This window comes from Leiobunum rupestre, chromosome 10, assembly GCF_980474605.1.
Source record: "Leiobunum rupestre chromosome 10, qqLeiRupe1.1.hap1, whole genome shotgun sequence".
Classification (NCBI taxonomy): domain Eukaryota; kingdom Metazoa; phylum Arthropoda; class Arachnida; order Opiliones; family Sclerosomatidae; genus Leiobunum; species Leiobunum rupestre.
The window spans coordinates 3971723-3989177 of NC_143393.1; the positions used below are offsets into that span (position 1 = coordinate 3971723).

Sequence of the window (17455 nt, forward strand, 5' to 3'; positions counted from 1 at the left end):
TTAATATTTGGTCCATCTTAACGTCTAATTCAGAGACTGTCAGAGCGAGGGGGTGCGGGAACGGGTCTGGCTTTAAAACGCCGCTAGGGACGAGAATCATTTTTCTGGCGTGTTTCATTGTTTACTACCGAATATAGAACCAAGAAGGGTTGAAACGACGGGTAGAAGAAACGATAAAAATCCGCCCCCAGACTGAACTAACAATTTCTTTTTACTTTTCCAAGCTACCCGCTTACTAGCTAGTTTTCGAAGGGTATTTTTATGACGAGATAACCTGGTTTTTTGGGTATTTGATAGTTTTACGTTACCAATTAAAGTGTTATGATTACATTCACTGATAGCGTCTATGAGGGATTTGTCGGCTTTAGCTAAAATGGCTTTTCTTTGAACGGGTTTGCAACGACCGAGATATCGGAGAGCGTCTCTCTCGATACGTACTCTACGAGACATGATTCATAACTGATTGAAGTTACGAAATGTAAGTTCTATTTATTTATTTAGGGAGATAAGCGTAGCACGTTTCTCCGGTAAAATATTAGTCAAGACTCTTTGATCTTCGGGACAAGTTTGAGTTAAATTGAATACTAGGTAACCGTGAGGTCTCGAAGTCGCGTCTTCGTAAGCGTCAACTACAAAACGCCACTTATCAGGGAACATTTGTCTAGCGAGATAAGCCACTTGCTGACGGTCTCGGGGGCTTTTCAATAAAATTATGTAATGCGAATTCAGGGAAATGGATCTGCTATCTTTTGATTGATGGAATAAGTTCTGTGTAATAAAAATAACGCTTAGAGAACGGTGATGGGTCCCTTTCACGAATAAATCACCAATTTGACCTTTACTCTCGCTCATCTGGTCGTCGATAACTAATAATATAGGATCTTTTCCGTCATAATCAGATAAAACAGGCAATCCTTCTTTAAAAACTACCCTGTGCTTCATTTTATCGTATAGAGCTTGCCATTCTCCGTAATACCAATGTATTTCTTTGAAACCCGGAACAAACATTTCCTCTTCGTGATTAATTATAGATTCAATTAAATAGCTTTTGCCACTCTGACTCGGGCCTGCCGTTACGCAATTAAACGGATGAATAAATTGCATGGTTATCTCCCTTCGAGTACTAGCGTACAAATGAAAATGTAAATTAAAATTCGGTTAAATTGATGGGACTCTTCAGCGGAGGAAAAATATAATCGAATAACCTATTTCATCCCTTACCCCGTATAGGTTTGATATTCACATTAGAGTCGCAAGACTATATTTACTTTAGAGTCGTAAGACTGAAACCTATATTCACTTTAGAGTGGAGAGACTAATTTTTAGCGAGAATTAGCGATTGGAGGGCTCTACGTCCCCGTCCTCAGGACCAATTAGATTCGCTTTATAGCCGTAGGGTACCGTAGTGAAGTCGTCCAGTAACCGTACCTTGTCTACGACGGGTCTATAGATTTTAGTACGGTCGACGGAAACGACCGTATGATCGGGTAGACGCAAAATCTGCCTCGGCTGTGGTATGGTTACTGGCTCGTTCGTTTCTCCGTCGACACCTATTAATCTTTTAAGCGTGTCCATATTAACCAAATCTTTAATGCCTTGATTTATACGGAACCCTTTGACTTTCATTTCGTAGGAGACTTTACCGGTCGTTGGGTTCAGTACTTTAAAGGCGTAATTTTTTGCACCACCTGTTGCCAATTCTTGGATGTACGAGCCTTTTCCGTACTTTTCCAACTCATCGGTCATGTCTCCGAGATAGTTGCCCATCTCAATCTCTATTCCATCTCGTTCTTTTAGATAAATGCAACTGTCCGTATCATAATAATACGTAAGCTGGCCTAATCTCCTTAAATAAGAGTATAACTTGATCCTAGCCATTGCGGTCGTATAGGCAGCAATTACTACGTTCGTGTTTGGGTAAACAAGATCAATATCTTTCAAAAACGCCCACTTGATCACGCAATGCGTTTGACTTAAGGGAATAACCGATTTGACTTCTATGTCGGGGTCTAAGAATAAATCGAAAAACTTTTTGGGATCGCTAATAATGGCCGATTGGTCTTTGCGAGGGTTTAAACCAAAACGACCCCAAAAAGAGTTAAGACAAAGCTTCGCGATGGTACGAAGACCAGGGTTCTTTTTAATATTGGTAGGATCAAGTTTTACTCCTTCCTTTTCGTAATATTCGTCAACGTATTTCTTAATCTCTTCATCGGTCTCTATTCCCGAGGGTAAGCCGCTGGATTCCTGTTTGAGTTTAAGAAACGCGTTGACGTACTCGGAGAAAAGACCGCCCTCTTTCGATATCGGGTCGTATTTTACTAACTCGTATTCCCAAATTTCGTGAATAGAAATGACCTTGTAACCCATTTCGATTGCCAACTGTACCTCGTCTGCAACCCAAGTACCAGTTATTTGTCGCTCTGAGTCTTCGTGGGGACAATCCTGCTGATTTCGAGACTCACTACATTTTTGGCAGTTGGCAAACACTAGTTTCGATCCTATTCTTTGGGGTAAAACGGGATGGTAGAGAGCTTGAGGCGGTAACATTGTGGCTTTTATTAATCCGTTTACGGTAGAAATGTCAGGGAAAGGAGCTTTTACATGTATTTTAGGGTGTCCCACGGGTAACTTACAATACTTGTTACACCACGGATAGAGTGAACAAATATCAATGTATTTAATTTCCTCCCCCTCTTTACACTTGTGATGTAATTTCAAGGCTGACGTACGTCCTCCGAAAAAGGCTTCGCGGGGTCGGATTGGCTCTTTAATTTTTATTTTAAATTTTCGGTAGAAAGATATGCGTTGATGGCGGGGTTAGTACTCCTCTCAGCTTTGAAGGTACATCCCCATTTTTCATGAACAGTGTATCCCAATTGTTTCAAGCGGTTAGTGGTAGCAATGGTTGACGCGTATCGCGAATTATGGGTCTGAGTGTGGTCGCCGTATAACGCTAAGTTTCTATTGATAGGAAAACACGTTTTACACCCGTGAAAATAACATCCGTGATATTGAAACACTTCGTTATCGAGAAGTCCGTCCACGTTAATGTTAAGAATTCTAGGTTCAAATCCATTAAAAGCAGACTGAATTTCCTTCCCTCGTAAGTGAGACATCCATTCAAGCCATTCGATCGCTACAAAACTCTGGTTGCAGTTCATACGATAGCCGAAAGGGGGCACTACACCAATCGTATCGGACTGTAAAAAGTGTTTCCTAAAGATAAAACTGCATACTCCCGCAATCGTTATCGCAGTTAAGAACGGGTCTATTTCGAATGTATCCATGAAAATAGAACGATATGATAAACAGCCTTGCAAAAGAATGTTTACGTCCTGGCGACAGAACCGGATTAAATCTCTTTTATAATCAAAATAATTAAGGTTGGGGTCCGAATTACCGCAAGCTTCGGACCGGGAATCGTTATACCACTGGATAAATTCATCGTAGGCCTTACCGCTTAAACGATTAGGGTCGTACGCGTCCATCGGAGGCATGTCATTATGTAGTACGTAATTGGTTTCGTTCGAACGGGCTGGATCAAATTCATGGTCTACGGTATTAAACAGTAAATGCGGGAAATGTCCCTTATTTAACTTATTATCTAAACCAAATGTGGAAACGAATTGAGAAAGGGCAAAGGGCATAAAATTTAAGGAATCTAAGAATTTTAATTTTTTATACTGTACATTCATGAATTTGGTCCCGTCTGTCAAGACTTTAGGGGTCCACTTTAAATCGATCATTTTACGTACTATAAATTGCGCGTCGTAACCTTTAGCGTTATGGGCAATACATATTATCTTATCAGCTACTCTGTTAAGCGTACGAAGATACTCTAGAAAGTCGCCGACGGGGTCTTTTGAGAGAAATATTTTCTCCCGAGGACCACTACCACATTTAGCGCATGCGTACTGACTATCTTTTTCTTCGAAACAGAATTTACACGCTTTTTGCGAAACGCATAAAATTGGTTCGTGAATCAAAGCATTGGCGTCAGTACGATTTGTTTGTTTACATTCCAAGTCATAAAAAACAAAGACTTCCGTTTTTGGAGTACTTCTCTTGGTCAGTGGTGATTGTTCATTGTCGGAGTCGTGGACCCGTTTATTATTGCTATTTATTCGAGAATGAGTAGTTTTATCGGCAGAATCTTTACGGACGGTCTTTAAAGGTTGCATGTAACATAGATGACCTGCGGGGTTAAACTCACTACACGAAAGAGAATAGGTCTCTCCACAAACGTGTACTGCCTTACGCTTAAACATACTGATAAATTTTCCGCAAAGATTACAAACGTAAATTTTATTACATAAGGGCTCGGGTCCTGATAAATGGTAATCGTAACAATTTTGATAAGGGAAAACTCTTAAACATGTTTGGCAAGTTATTTTATCTACGTCCTTCCTGCAATCTTGTTTTCTACAACAAGCGTGACAGAAAAGAAGGCATTTATGGTCAGCGAGATGATTAAAACCTATCAAACATTTTTCGCAAAAGTAATTAAACGCAAAAAGGGGTTTGGGGTTAGTAATTACGTTGAAATGTGTGTCAATATTTAGAAGATAAAGACGTTTGCGGAGAGGCCCTTCTAGTTCCCTCTCTTCTTTGACGTCGCCAAAAATAACTAAGGGTACGGGATCGTGTAATCGAAAAACGATAATACTGTATTCGGGCAAGATTTCTTGGAAGCGAGTTAAAGCGTCCGGACCAGCGCATTCTTCGTCTGTTAATGCAGAATATACCAAAAGGGCCCTAGCTTCGAGGGTCTGTAATTGCGTTTCAATATTTTTTCCTCTACACTGTCTTATAGTAGTATATTTTCTTTTAAGTTCTCCATCATTTTTATTATCCATGTATTCTCTATGAGCTATGGCTACTACAAGAGCTCGTGCTAAACAAATTTTATCAGGGTTATTTATCGTTATGGTGCATTTTTTATAAAAAGAAAACTCTTTTTCGAGGGAAATCCCTAACCCAACTGGTCTAGTTCCTCCTTGCGGTAATCTGACTCGATTAAACGTAACCGTATCTATTCCTTCAAAAAAACTACCATCGTTCTCGGATCTATAGCTTTTTTCTTCGATATACATCATCAACCATTGCAAGTCTAATTGGTCCCGACGCCGGAAACTGACGTTAATTTGAAAGCCGTGGTTAGTGACGTTCACGAATGAAACCGAAACCATATCTGAAGGCAAACAGTCCTCTAATAGGGTTTCCATCAATATATAAATACCATTTTCTATATTATTTTCTAACCGGACATTTAAAGTCCGCCCCATTAGTCCAAAATTTGGGAAATTTTGGATATTATTATTCAATATTTTAACAGAACCTGGTAAATTAGGAAAGGACGGAACGTCAACCAGCCCACCTCCAACTTGAGGAGGAGACGAAGTGGGGGCAGCCAAATTTGCGTTCTCGGGGTTCGCGTTTTTCTCAGCAGTCTGAGACGATGGAGGTGAATACTGCGGAGCTCGTGAGGGGCCTGCGACCGCTATAGGGTCATTATTACGCTGAGGGGAAATATTATGAGGGGGCCTGCTACTACTAGCCGTACGAGCAGCTAACAACGCTTTAGCTTCCTCGAACATTTCGGCTGCCCTTGCAGCTGCGGCTGCAAGTTCCTCCGCGTCCCGTCGGGCAACTTGTACATTCTCAGCTAAGCGCTGAATGCTGTCCGTACTGGGGGACGACATGATAAAATTATCTTCCAAAGATTAAGAGTGACATGTGTCATCTGATTCTAGAAAGGGTGAGGGAGCATCCATAGGCGTATACGAGGGCGAAAAACGTACTTCGTCAGGTGGAATAGAACTAGGTCTTAAAAGGGGTGAAGGTAAATTAACGATAGGGGGCGAACAGATTTGATGGGTTAGTTGATATTCTCTAAGATAATCTCGTACCATTGTCATTTCTTTTAAACGTTCCAATTGCGAATCAGTTACTGTAGTTAAGGAAAGGGTAGGGTCTTGGGTATCAGTTAAATCTATTATTTCCATTTCTGGAGAATCGGGTAAAGTTACTATGGGTACTTCCGGGAGCTCGTTATCAGTTATATCAATCAATTCAGGGGAGTCGATTATAATCATTTCCGGGGTATCAACTAAATTAATTTCTGGGTATTGTACACCTTTCATTTTAATGCCAATTTACTTAAACCTTATTCAAAAATTACGATAAAAAAAATCAAAATAAACTTACGTAGAGAGAGAGAGAGCGCTTCAAAAATCCTGGTACTAGACGCACAAAGAACAACAATAGAGTGACGTTCCCCCGGTTCAGACACCCCCCTTATATAGGGCCTAGGGGAAGATAGTAAGCTTATCTCTTATTCCCAAAGAACTTGTTCAGTTCTCGAGAATATATTAGGGTTATGCTAAAATTTATACTTATTTACGCAAAATATTCCATTTAACTTCATTTCCGATATGGACACTGAAGTACAAACATCTGCCATAATCACCGTCCTGAAACAACCTTCTAAAATTATAGCCGTAGTGATTATTTTAATTACAATTTTCTTATTTGAGTTCATTTTGTGGTATTTTGAAAACGTTTCTACCGTAAAATTGTAACTTTTTTCACTGTAGTTCACAAAATGGTATTAAAAGTATACTAATTTTATGTTAATTTCTATTAATTGTATTGTTTTCTAGGATATGATTGCATCACAAGCTCTCGAGAGGAAACTACAATGGGTTTTTTTTCTTCTTCCAAGTGGATTAATATGTGACGTCAATGGGAATAATTAGAGGCAGTTTCGAGCACGGGACGGTTTAATTTCGAGTGTCTAGAACTGTTATCTCAGAGAGACAGTCGATAGAATTTGAGGGTTATTTGAAGTTTAGATCACGTGATGAATTAATCTCAACAAGATAGGAACTGATTAATCTCCCATGCGTCATTTCTCTCTGAGACGCTGAACTGAAAAGAAGTGTATCCGCTTTGCTCTCGTCATCTACCGTAAACATGGAAAAACGATCTATTGGTAAGCAATATTTTATTAATACTATTACTAATTCAATAGACAAAGGCTTAACATTTTCATTTTCTATAGCCGAGACGCATACCGTATCCAAACGCAGGGGCCAAGAAAGACGTATCAACATAAAAATCACGTTAGGAGGATCAGTCTACATTTCTTTTGGTTTCGACGGATCAAAATTACAAGTTCTCTTCTTCAAAAAATCGAACGAAAATATTCTGTTCCTGACCTCCGAAGCTTTCACCAATCTACTCTCTCTTTGGGGAGAGCTTTTCGCCGCTACGCAAACCGGAGCATCGTCTCTAACCCACAACATCATCGACTATCACGACAACAACGTATCCGTCGTCGCCACAACCAACAACATTAAATTGAACTCTGCTTACGGTCATGTTCTGGATCTGGGAGCTCGCGAAATCGGTGAGTTCCAAAAAAAAATTGATTTTATTCGGTTTCAAATAAATCTTTTAAACGAACATAAAAATGTTATCGAATGCATGTACTTAGCTATTGTTAAAAACCTTAAAAAATTCGTGAATTATTATATGGAAAACCTTTCGAGGGTTTATTTTTGTACCCAGATCAATTTAATTCGTACCATCAAGTAAAATCTTATTTTGGCTGTTTTAAATCACCCTCGGAAGTACTACAAGATTTTACTAATTTACTCGTAGATAATCAATTAACCTGTAAACTTAGCTACTTTAATTTGTTTTCATTGTGTAATGCACAAGATAACCATCTAATGGAATATCTGATAGTACCTACTAACATGTAAACAAAGTTCTAAAATAAAAAAATTAAATGTAAATAACTTGTTTTTATTGCCTAGAGATTAGAAATTAAGGGGTTCGAAAGCGATAAGCAAACGGGTAAAAATCTAATCTCCAGATATCTGCACGAGGAAAACAAATTCTGGAGAATGGGGATGGGGGAAAGCAACCCGTGAACGAGAATCTGGTGATTAGAAATTCTGATGATTAAGGGAGGAACGCAATGGGGGAAAGGAGCGGGTGAACGAGAATCTGGTGATTAGAAATTCTGGTGATTAAGGGAGGAACGGGAGAATCTGGTGATTAGAAATTCTGCGCGAGCAAAACTAATTTTGGAGAATGGGGATGGGGGAAAGCAGCTGGTGAACGAGAATCTGGTGATTAGAAATTCTGGTGATTGAGATGGGGGAGAGGCGCTGGTGAACGGCGGGGGGGAACGGAGGGAGCCAAGCTACAGCTTTGTGTCCTTCTGGTGATTGAGAATGAAATTCTCATTCACCAGCGGGACACCCTTCTCTCTCTTGTTTTCTTTCAAGCCCTCAAAACTCCGGGGGAAATAACCGTATTTTGATTTAACCAATTCTAACTTTTATCAATATGCTCTTCAACTTTCACATTGACACTTTTTCAAAAACGCACACAAATGCTTCGATTTTTCTGAAATTTACAAAATAAATTGATTACGATGCGTTGTATATACCCTATAATTTAACAAATTTCCGTCACGTCGTTTTTGAGAACAACGCTTGGATCGATCATTTAAAAAGATCGTTTGTCTATTGAAATAGTAATAGTATTAATAAAATAATGCTTACCAATAGATCGTGTTTCCATGTTTACGGTAGATGAGGAGAGCAAAGCGGATGCACTTCTTTTCAGTTCAGCGTCTCAGAGAGAAATGACGCATGGGAGATTAATCAGTTCCTATCTTGTTGAGATTAATTCATCACGTGATCTAAACTTCAAATAACCCTCAAATTCTATCGACTGTCTCTCTGAGATAACAGTTCTAGACACTCGAAATTAAACCGTCCCGTGCTCGAAACTGCCTCTAATTATTCCCATTGACGTCACATATTAATCCACTTGGAAGAAGAAAAAAAACCCATTGTAGTTTCCTCTCGAGAGCTTGTGATGCAATCATATCCTAGAAAACAATACAATTAATAGAAATTAACATAAAATGAGTATACTTTTAATACCATTTTGTGAACTACAGTGAAAAAAGTTACAATTTTACGGTAGAAACGTTTTCAAAATACCACAAAATGAACTCAAATAAGAAAATTGTAATTAAAATAATCACTACGGCTATAATTTTAGAAGGTTGTTTCAGGACGGTGATTATGGCAGATGTTTGTACTTCAGTGTCCATATCGGAAATGAAGTTAAATGGAATATTTTGCGTAAATAAGTATAAATTTTAGCATAACCCTAATATATTCTCGAGAACTGAACAAGTTCTTTGGGAATAAGAGATAAGCTTACTATCTTCCCCTAGGCCCTATATAAGGGGGGTGTCTGAACCGGGGGAACGTCACTCTATTGTTGTTCTTTGTGCGTCTAGTACCAGGATTTTTGAAGCGCTCTCTCTCTCTCTACGTAAGTTTATTTTGATTTTTTTTATCGTAATTTTTGAATAAGGTTTAAGTAAATTGGCATTAAAATGAAAGGTGTACAATACCCAGAAATTAATTTAGTTGATACCCCGGAAATGATTATAATCGACTCCCCTGAATTGATTGATATAACTGATAACGAGCTCCCGGAAGTACCCATAGTAACTTTACCCGATTCTCCAGAAATGGAAATAATAGATTTAACTGATACCCAAGACCCTACCCTTTCCTTAACTACAGTAACTGATTCGCAATTGGAACGTTTAAAAGAAATGACAATGGTACGAGATTATCTTAGAGAATATCAACTAACCCATCAAATCTGTTCGCCCCCTATCGTTAATTTACCTTCACCCCTTTTAAGACCTAGTTCTATTCCACCTGACGAAGTACGTTTTTCGCCCTCGTATACGCCTATGGATGCTCCCTCACCCTTTCTAGAATCAGATGACACATGTCACTCTTAATCTTTGGAAGATAATTTTATCATGTCGTCCCCCAGTACGGACAGCATTCAGCGCTTAGCTGAGAATGTACAAGTTGCCCGACGGGACGCGGAGGCACTTGCAGCCGCAGCTGCAAGGGCAGCCGAAATGTTCGAGGAAGCTAAAGCGTTGTTAGCTGCTCGTACGGCTAGTAGTAGCAGGCCCCCTCATAATATTTCCCCTCAGCGTAATAATGACCCTATAGCGGTCGCAGGCCCCTCACGAGCTCCGCAGTATTCACCTCCATCGTCTCAGACTGCTGAGAAAAACGCGAACCCCGAGAACGCAAATTTGGCTGCCCCCACTTCGTCTCCTCCTCAAGTTGGAGGTGGGCTGGTTGACGTTCCGTCCTTTCCTAATTTACCAGGTTCTGTTAAAATATTGAATAATAATATCCAAAATTTCCCAAATTTTGGACTAATGGGGCGGACTTTAAATGTCCGGTTAGAAAATAATATAGAAAATGGTATTTATATATTGATGGAAACCCTATTAGAGGACTGTTTGCCTTCAGATATGGTTTCGGTTTCATTCGTGAACGTCACTAACCACGGCTTTCAAATTAACGTCAGTTTCCGGCGTCGGGACCAATTAGACTTGCAATGGTTGATGATGTATATCGAAGAAAAAGCTATAGATCCGAGAACGATGGTAGTTTTTTTGAAGGAATAGTTACGGTTACGTTTAATCGAGTCAGATTACCGCAAGGAGGAACTAGACCAGTTGGGTTAGGGATTTCCCTCGAAAAAGAGTTTTCTTTTTATAAAAAATGCACCATAACGATAAATAACCCTGATAAAATTTGTTTAGCACGAGCTCTTGTAGTAGCCATAGCTCATAGAGAAAACATGGATAATAAAAATGATGGAGAACTTAAAAGAAAATATACTACTATAAGACAGTGTAGAGGAAAAAATATTGAAACGCAATTACAGACCCTCGAAGCTAGGGCCCTTTTGGTATATTCTGCATTAACAGACGAAGAATGCGCTGGTCCGGACGCTTTAACTCGCTTCCAAGAAATCTTGCCCGAATACAGTATTATCGTTTTTCGATTACACGATCCCGTACCCTTAGTTATTTTTGGCGACGTCAAAGAAGAGAGGGAACTAGAAGGGCCTCTCCGCAAACGTCTTTATCTTCTAAATATTGACACACATTTCAACGTAATTACTAACCCCAAACCCCTTTTTGCGTTTAATTACTTTTGCGAAAAATGTTTGATAGGTTTTAATCATATCGCTGACCATAAATGCCTTCTTTTCTGTCACGCTTGTTGTAGAAAACAAGATTGCAGGAAGGACGTAGATAAAATAACTTGCCAAACATGTTTAAGAGTTTTCCCTAATCAAAATTGTTACGATTACCATTTATCAGGACCCGAGCCCTTATGTAATAAAATTTACGTTTGTAATCTTTGCGGAAAATTTATCAGTATGTTTAAGCGTAAGGCAGTACACGTTTGTGGAGAGACCTATTGTCTTTCGTGTAGTGAGTTTAACCCCGCAGGTCATCTATGTTACATGCAACCTTTAAAGACCGTCCGTAAAGATTCTGCCGATAAAACTACTCGTTCTCGAATAAATAGCAATAATAAACGGGTCCACGACTCCGACAATGAACAATCACCACTGACCAAGAGAAGTACTCCAAAAACGGAAGTCTTTGTTTTTTATGACTTGGAATGTAAACAAACAAATCGTACTGACGCCAATGCTTTGATTCACGAACCAATTTTATGCGTTTCGCAAAAAGCGTGTAAATTCTGTTTCAAAGAAAAAGATAGTCAGTACGCATGCGCTAAATGTGGTAGTGGTCCTCGGGAGAAAATATTTCTCTCAAAAGACCCCGTCGGCGACTTTCTAGAGTATCTTCGTACGCTTAACAGAGTAGCTGATAAGATAATATGTATTGCCCATAACGCTAAAGGTTACGACGCGCAATTTATAGTACGTAAAATGATCGATTTAAAGTGGACCCCTAAAGTCTTGACAGACGGGACCAAATTCATGAATGTACAGTATAAAAAATTAAAATTCTTAGATTCCTTAAATTTTATGCCCTTTGCCCTTTCTCAATTCGTTTCCACATTTGGTTTAGATAATAATTTAAATAAGGGACATTTCCCGCATTTACTGTTTAATACCGTAGACCATGAATTTGATCCAGCCCGTTTGAACGAAACCAATTACGTACTACATAATGACATGCCTCCGATGGACGCGTACGACCCTAATCGTTTAAGCGGTAAGGCCTACGATGAATTTATCCAGTGGTATAACGATTCCCGGTCCGAAGCTTGCGGTAATTCGGACCCCAACTTTAATTATTTTGATTATAAAAGAGATTTAATCCGGTACTGTCGCCAGGACGTAAACATTCTTTTGCAAGGCTGTTTATCATATCGTTCTATTTTCATGGATAAATTCGAAATAGACCCGTTCTTAACTGCGATAACGATTGCGGGAGTATGCAGTTTTATCTTTAGGAAACACTTTTTACAGTCCGATACGATTGGTGTAGTGCCCCCTTTCGGCTATCGTATGAACTGCAACCAGAGTTTTGTAGCGATCGAATGGCTTGAATGGATGTCTCACTTACGAGGGAAGGAAATTCAGTCTGCTTTTAATGGATTTGAACCTAGAATTCTTAACATTAACGTGGACGGACTTCTCGATAACGAAGTCTTTCAATATCACGGTTGTTATTATCACGGGTGTAAAACGTGTTTTCCTATCAATAGAAACTTAGCGTTATACGGCGACCACACTCAGACCCATAATTCGCGATACGCGTCAACCATTGCTACCACTAACCGCTTGAAACAATTGGGATACACTGTTCATGAAAAATGGGGATGTACCTTCAAAGCTGAGAGGAGTACTAACCCCGCCATCAACGCATATCTTTCTACCGAAAATTTAAAATAAAAATTAAAGAGCCAATCCGACCCCGCGAAGCCTTTTTCGGAGGACGTACGTCAGCCTTGAAATTACATCACAAGTGTAAAGAGGGGGAGGAAATTAAATACATTGATATTTGTTCACTCTATCCGTGGTGTAACAAGTATTGCAAGTTACCCGTGGGACACCCTAAAATACATGTAAAAGCTCCTTTCCCTGACATTTCTACCGTAAACGGATTAATAAAAGCCACAATGTTACCGCCTCAAGCTCTCTACCATCCCGTTTTACCCCAAAGAATAGGATCGAAACTAGTGTTTGCCAACTGCCAAAAATGTAGTGAGTCTCGAAACCAGCAGGATTGTCCCCACGAAGACTCAGAGCGACAAATAACAGGTACTTGGGTAGCAGACGAGGTACAGTTGGCAATCGAAATGGGTTACAAGGTCATTTCTATTCACGAAATTTGGGAATACGAGGTAGTAAAATACGATCCGATATCGAAAGAGGGTGGTCTTTTCTCCGAGTACGTCAACGCGTTTCTTAAACTCAAACAGGAATCCAGCGGCTTACCCGCGGGAATAGAGACCGATGAAGAGATTAAGAAATACGTTGACGAATATTACGAAAAGGAAGGAGTAAAACTTGATCCTACCAATATTAAAAAGAACCCTGGTCTTCGTACCATCGCGAAGCTTTGTCTTAACTCTTTTTGGGGTCGTTTTGGTTTAAACCCTCGCAAAGACCAATCGGCTATTATTAGCGATCCCAAAAAGTTTTTCGATTTATTCTTAGACCCAGACATAGAAGTTAAATCGGTTATTCCCTTAAGTCAAACGCATTGCGTGATCAAGTGGGCGTTTTTGAAAGATATTGATCTTGTTTACCCAAACACGAACGTAGTAATTGCTGCCTATACGACCGCAATGGCTAGGATCAAGTTATACTCTTATTTAAGGAGATTAGGCCAGCTTACGTATTATTATGATACGGATAGTTGCATTTATCTAAAAGAACGTAATGGGATAGAGATTGAGACGGGCAACTATCTCGGAGACATGACCGATGAGTTGGCAAAGTACGGAAAAGGCTCGTACATCCAAGAATTGGCAACAGGTGGCGCAAAAAATTACGCCTTTAAAGTACTGAACCCTACGACCGGTAAAGTCTCCTACGAAATGAAAGTCAAAGGGTTCCGTATAAATCAAGGCATTAAAGATTTGGTTAATATGGACACGCTTAAAAGATTAATAGGTGTCGACGGAGAAACGAACGAGCCAGTAACCGTACCCCAGCCGAGGCAGATTTTGCGTATAAAGTCGAATTTATAGACGCTGCTCTAATTGTACGTAAAGTTAAAATTATGCCTAAAATTTTATTAGCCCATCAGCAAGGATTATTACGTAGCAATGCCAAATATCCCTTTACTCGTACCGAAATTAAAGTTAAAACATTGGCTAGTTCTGTTCAGAACGATAGTTTTGACAATATATTCTTAGGTCCGATGCCCAACAGAGTCATTATTGGTTTAGCCACCAACAAAGCGTATAAGGGCTCCGTTACGTCTAATCCTTATAATTTTGAAAATTTCGACCTAAATTATTTGGCTCTATACGTTGATAACGAACAAATCCCTTTGAAAGCGTTGACTCCTAATTTTAATAGTAAACAATTTACGCTAGCCTATCATTCGCTATTCTCGGGATCTGGGATACTCTACCAAGACGAGGGAAATCTGATCGCGTTGGCTCACTTTCCTCTAGGCTTTGCCCTATATGCTTTTGATTTAACCCCCGACAATTCGGCCAGTGACGTCACGTTTTGGAACCCCGTAAAGAGAGGGCAACTACGTTTAGATTTAGGATTTGGTACCCCTTTAAAAGATTCTACGGTCGTTATCTTTTTCTTCGAAACAGAATTTACACGCTTTTTGCGAAACGCATAAAATTGGTTCGTGAATCAAAGCATTGGCGTCAGTACGATTTGTTTGTTTACATTCCAAGTCATAAAAAACAAAGACTTCCGTTTTTGGAGTACTTCTCTTGGTCAGTGGTGATTGTTCATTGTCGGAGTCGTGGACCCGTTTATTATTGCTATTTATTCGAGAACGAGTAGTTTTATCGGCAGAATCTTTACGGACGGTCTTTAAAGGTTGCATGTAACATAGATGACCTGCGGGGTTAAACTCACTACACGAAAGACAATAGGTCTCTCCACAAACGTGTACTACCTTACGCTTAAACATACTGATAAATTTTCCGCAAAGATTACAAACGTAAATTTTATTGCATAAGGGCTCGGGTCCTGATAAATGGTAATCGTAACAATTTTGATTAGGGAAAACTCTTAAACATGTTTGGCAAGTTATTTTATCTACCTCCTTCCTGCAATCTTGTTTTCTACAACAAGCGTGACAGAAAAGAAGGCATTTATGCTCACTGAGATTATTAAAACCTACTAAACATTTTTCGCAAAAGTAATTAAACGCGAAAAGGGGTTTGGGATTAGTAATTACGTTGAAATGTGTGTCAATATTTAGAAGATAAAGACGTTTGCGGAGAGGCCCTTCTAGTTCCCTCTCTTCTTTGACGTCGCCGAAAATAACTAAGGGTACGGGATCGCGTAATCGAAAAACGATAATACTGTATTCGGGCAAGATTTCTTGGAAGCGAATTAAAGCGTCCGGACCAGCGCATTCTTCGTCTGTTAAAGCAGAATATGCCAAAAGGGTCCTAGCTTCGCGGGTCTGTAATAGCGTTTCAATATTTTTTCCTCTACACTGTCTTATAGTAGTATATTTTCTTTTAAGTTCTCCATCATTTTTATTATCCATGTATTCTCTATGAGCTAAGTCTACTACAAGAGCTCGTGCTAAACAAATTTTATCATGGTTATTTATCGTTATGGTGCATTTTTTATAAAAAGAAAACTCTTTTTCAAGGGAAATCCCTAACCCAACTGATCTAGCTCCTCCTTGAGGTAATCTGACTCGATTAAACGTAACCGTAACTATTCCTTCAAAAAAACTACCATCGTTCTCGGATCTATAGCTTTTTTCATCGATATACATCATCAACCATTGCAAGTCTAATTGGTCCCGACGCCGGAAACTGACGTTAATTTGAAAGCCGTGGTTAGTGACGTTCACGAATGAAACCGAAACCATATCTGAAGGCAAACAGTCCTCCAATAGGGTTTCCATCAATATATAAATACCGTTTTCTATATTATTTTCTAACCGGACATTTAAAGTCCGTCCCATTAGTCCAAAATTTGGGAAATTTTGGATATTATTATTCAATATTTTAAAAGAAGCTGGTAAATTAGGAAAGGACGGAGGTGTTATTGGAACGTCAACCAGCCCACCACCTCCAACTTGAGGAGGAGGAGACGAAGTGGAGGCAGCCAAATTTGCGTTCTCGGGGTTCGCGTTTTTCTCAGCAGTCTGAGACGATGGAGGTGAATACTGCAGAGCTCGTGAGGGGCCTGCGACCGCTATAGGGTCATTATTACGCTGAGGGGAAATATTATGAGGGGGCCTGCTACTACCAGCCGTACGAGCAGCTAACAACGCTTTAGCTTCCTCGAACATTTCGGCTGCCCTTGCGGCTGCGGCTGCAAGTTCCTCCGCGTCCCGTCGGGCAACTTGTACGTTCTCAGCTAAGCGCTGAATGCTGTCCGTACTGGGGGACGACATGATAAAATTATCTTCCAAAGATAAAGAGTAGCATGTGTCATCTGATTCTAGAAAGGGTGAGGGAGCTTCCATAGGCGTATACGAGGGCGAATAACGTACTTCGTCAGGTGGAATAGAACTAGGTCTTAAAAGGGGTGAAGGTAAATTAACGATAGGGGGCGAACAGATTTGATGGGTTAGTTGATATTCTCTAAGATAATCTCGTACCATTGTCATTTCTTTTAAACGTTCCAATTGCGAATCAGTTACTGTAGTTAAGGAAAGGGTAGGGTCTTGGGTATCAGTTAAATCTATTATTTCCATTTCTGGAGAATCGGGTAAAGTTACTATGGGTACTTCCGGGAGCTCGTTATCAGTTATATCAATCAATTCAGGGGAGTCGATTATAATCATTTCCGGGGTATCAACTAAATTAATTTCTGGGTATTGTATACCTTTCATTTTAATGCCAATTTACTTAAACCTTATTCAAAAAATTACGATAAAAAAAATCAAAATAAACTTACGTAGAGAGAGAGCGCGCTTCAAAAATCCTGGTACTAGACGCACAAAGAACAACAATAGAGTGACGCTCCCCCGGTTCAGGCACCCCCCTTATATAGGATCTAGGGGAAGATAGTAAGCTTATCTCTTATTCCCAAAGAACTTGTTCAGTTTTCGAGAATATATTAGGGTTATGCTAAAATTTATACTTATTTACGCAAAATATTCCATTTAACTTCATTTCCGATATGGACACTGAAGTACAAACATCTGCCATAATCACCGTCCTGAAACAACCTTCTAAAATTATAGCCGTAGTGATTATTTTAATTACAATTTTCTTATTTGAGTTCATTTTGTGGTATTTTGAAAACGTTTCTACCGTAAAATTGTAACTTTTTTCACTGTAGTTCACAAAATGGTATTAAAAGTATACTAATTTTATGTTAATTTCTATTAATTGTATTGTTTTCTAGGATATGATTGCATCACAAGCTCTCG

General features: G+C 39.4%; 1 protein-coding gene across 1 annotated transcript; it reads left to right on the forward strand.

Moving 5' to 3' along the window:
• The first annotated feature begins 6943 nt into the window (after nt 1-6943).
• Nucleotides 6944-16154, forward strand: LOC149923370 (uncharacterized). Its single transcript, XM_090161601.1, has 3 exons — nt 6944-6997; nt 7067-7414; nt 16087-16154. Exons 1-3 carry the CDS (start codon nt 6979-6981, stop codon nt 16152-16154), a joined length of 435 nt encoding a protein of 144 aa, XP_090017727.1. The 5' UTR covers nt 6944-6978.
• The last annotated feature ends 1301 nt before the right edge of the window (nt 16155-17455 follow it).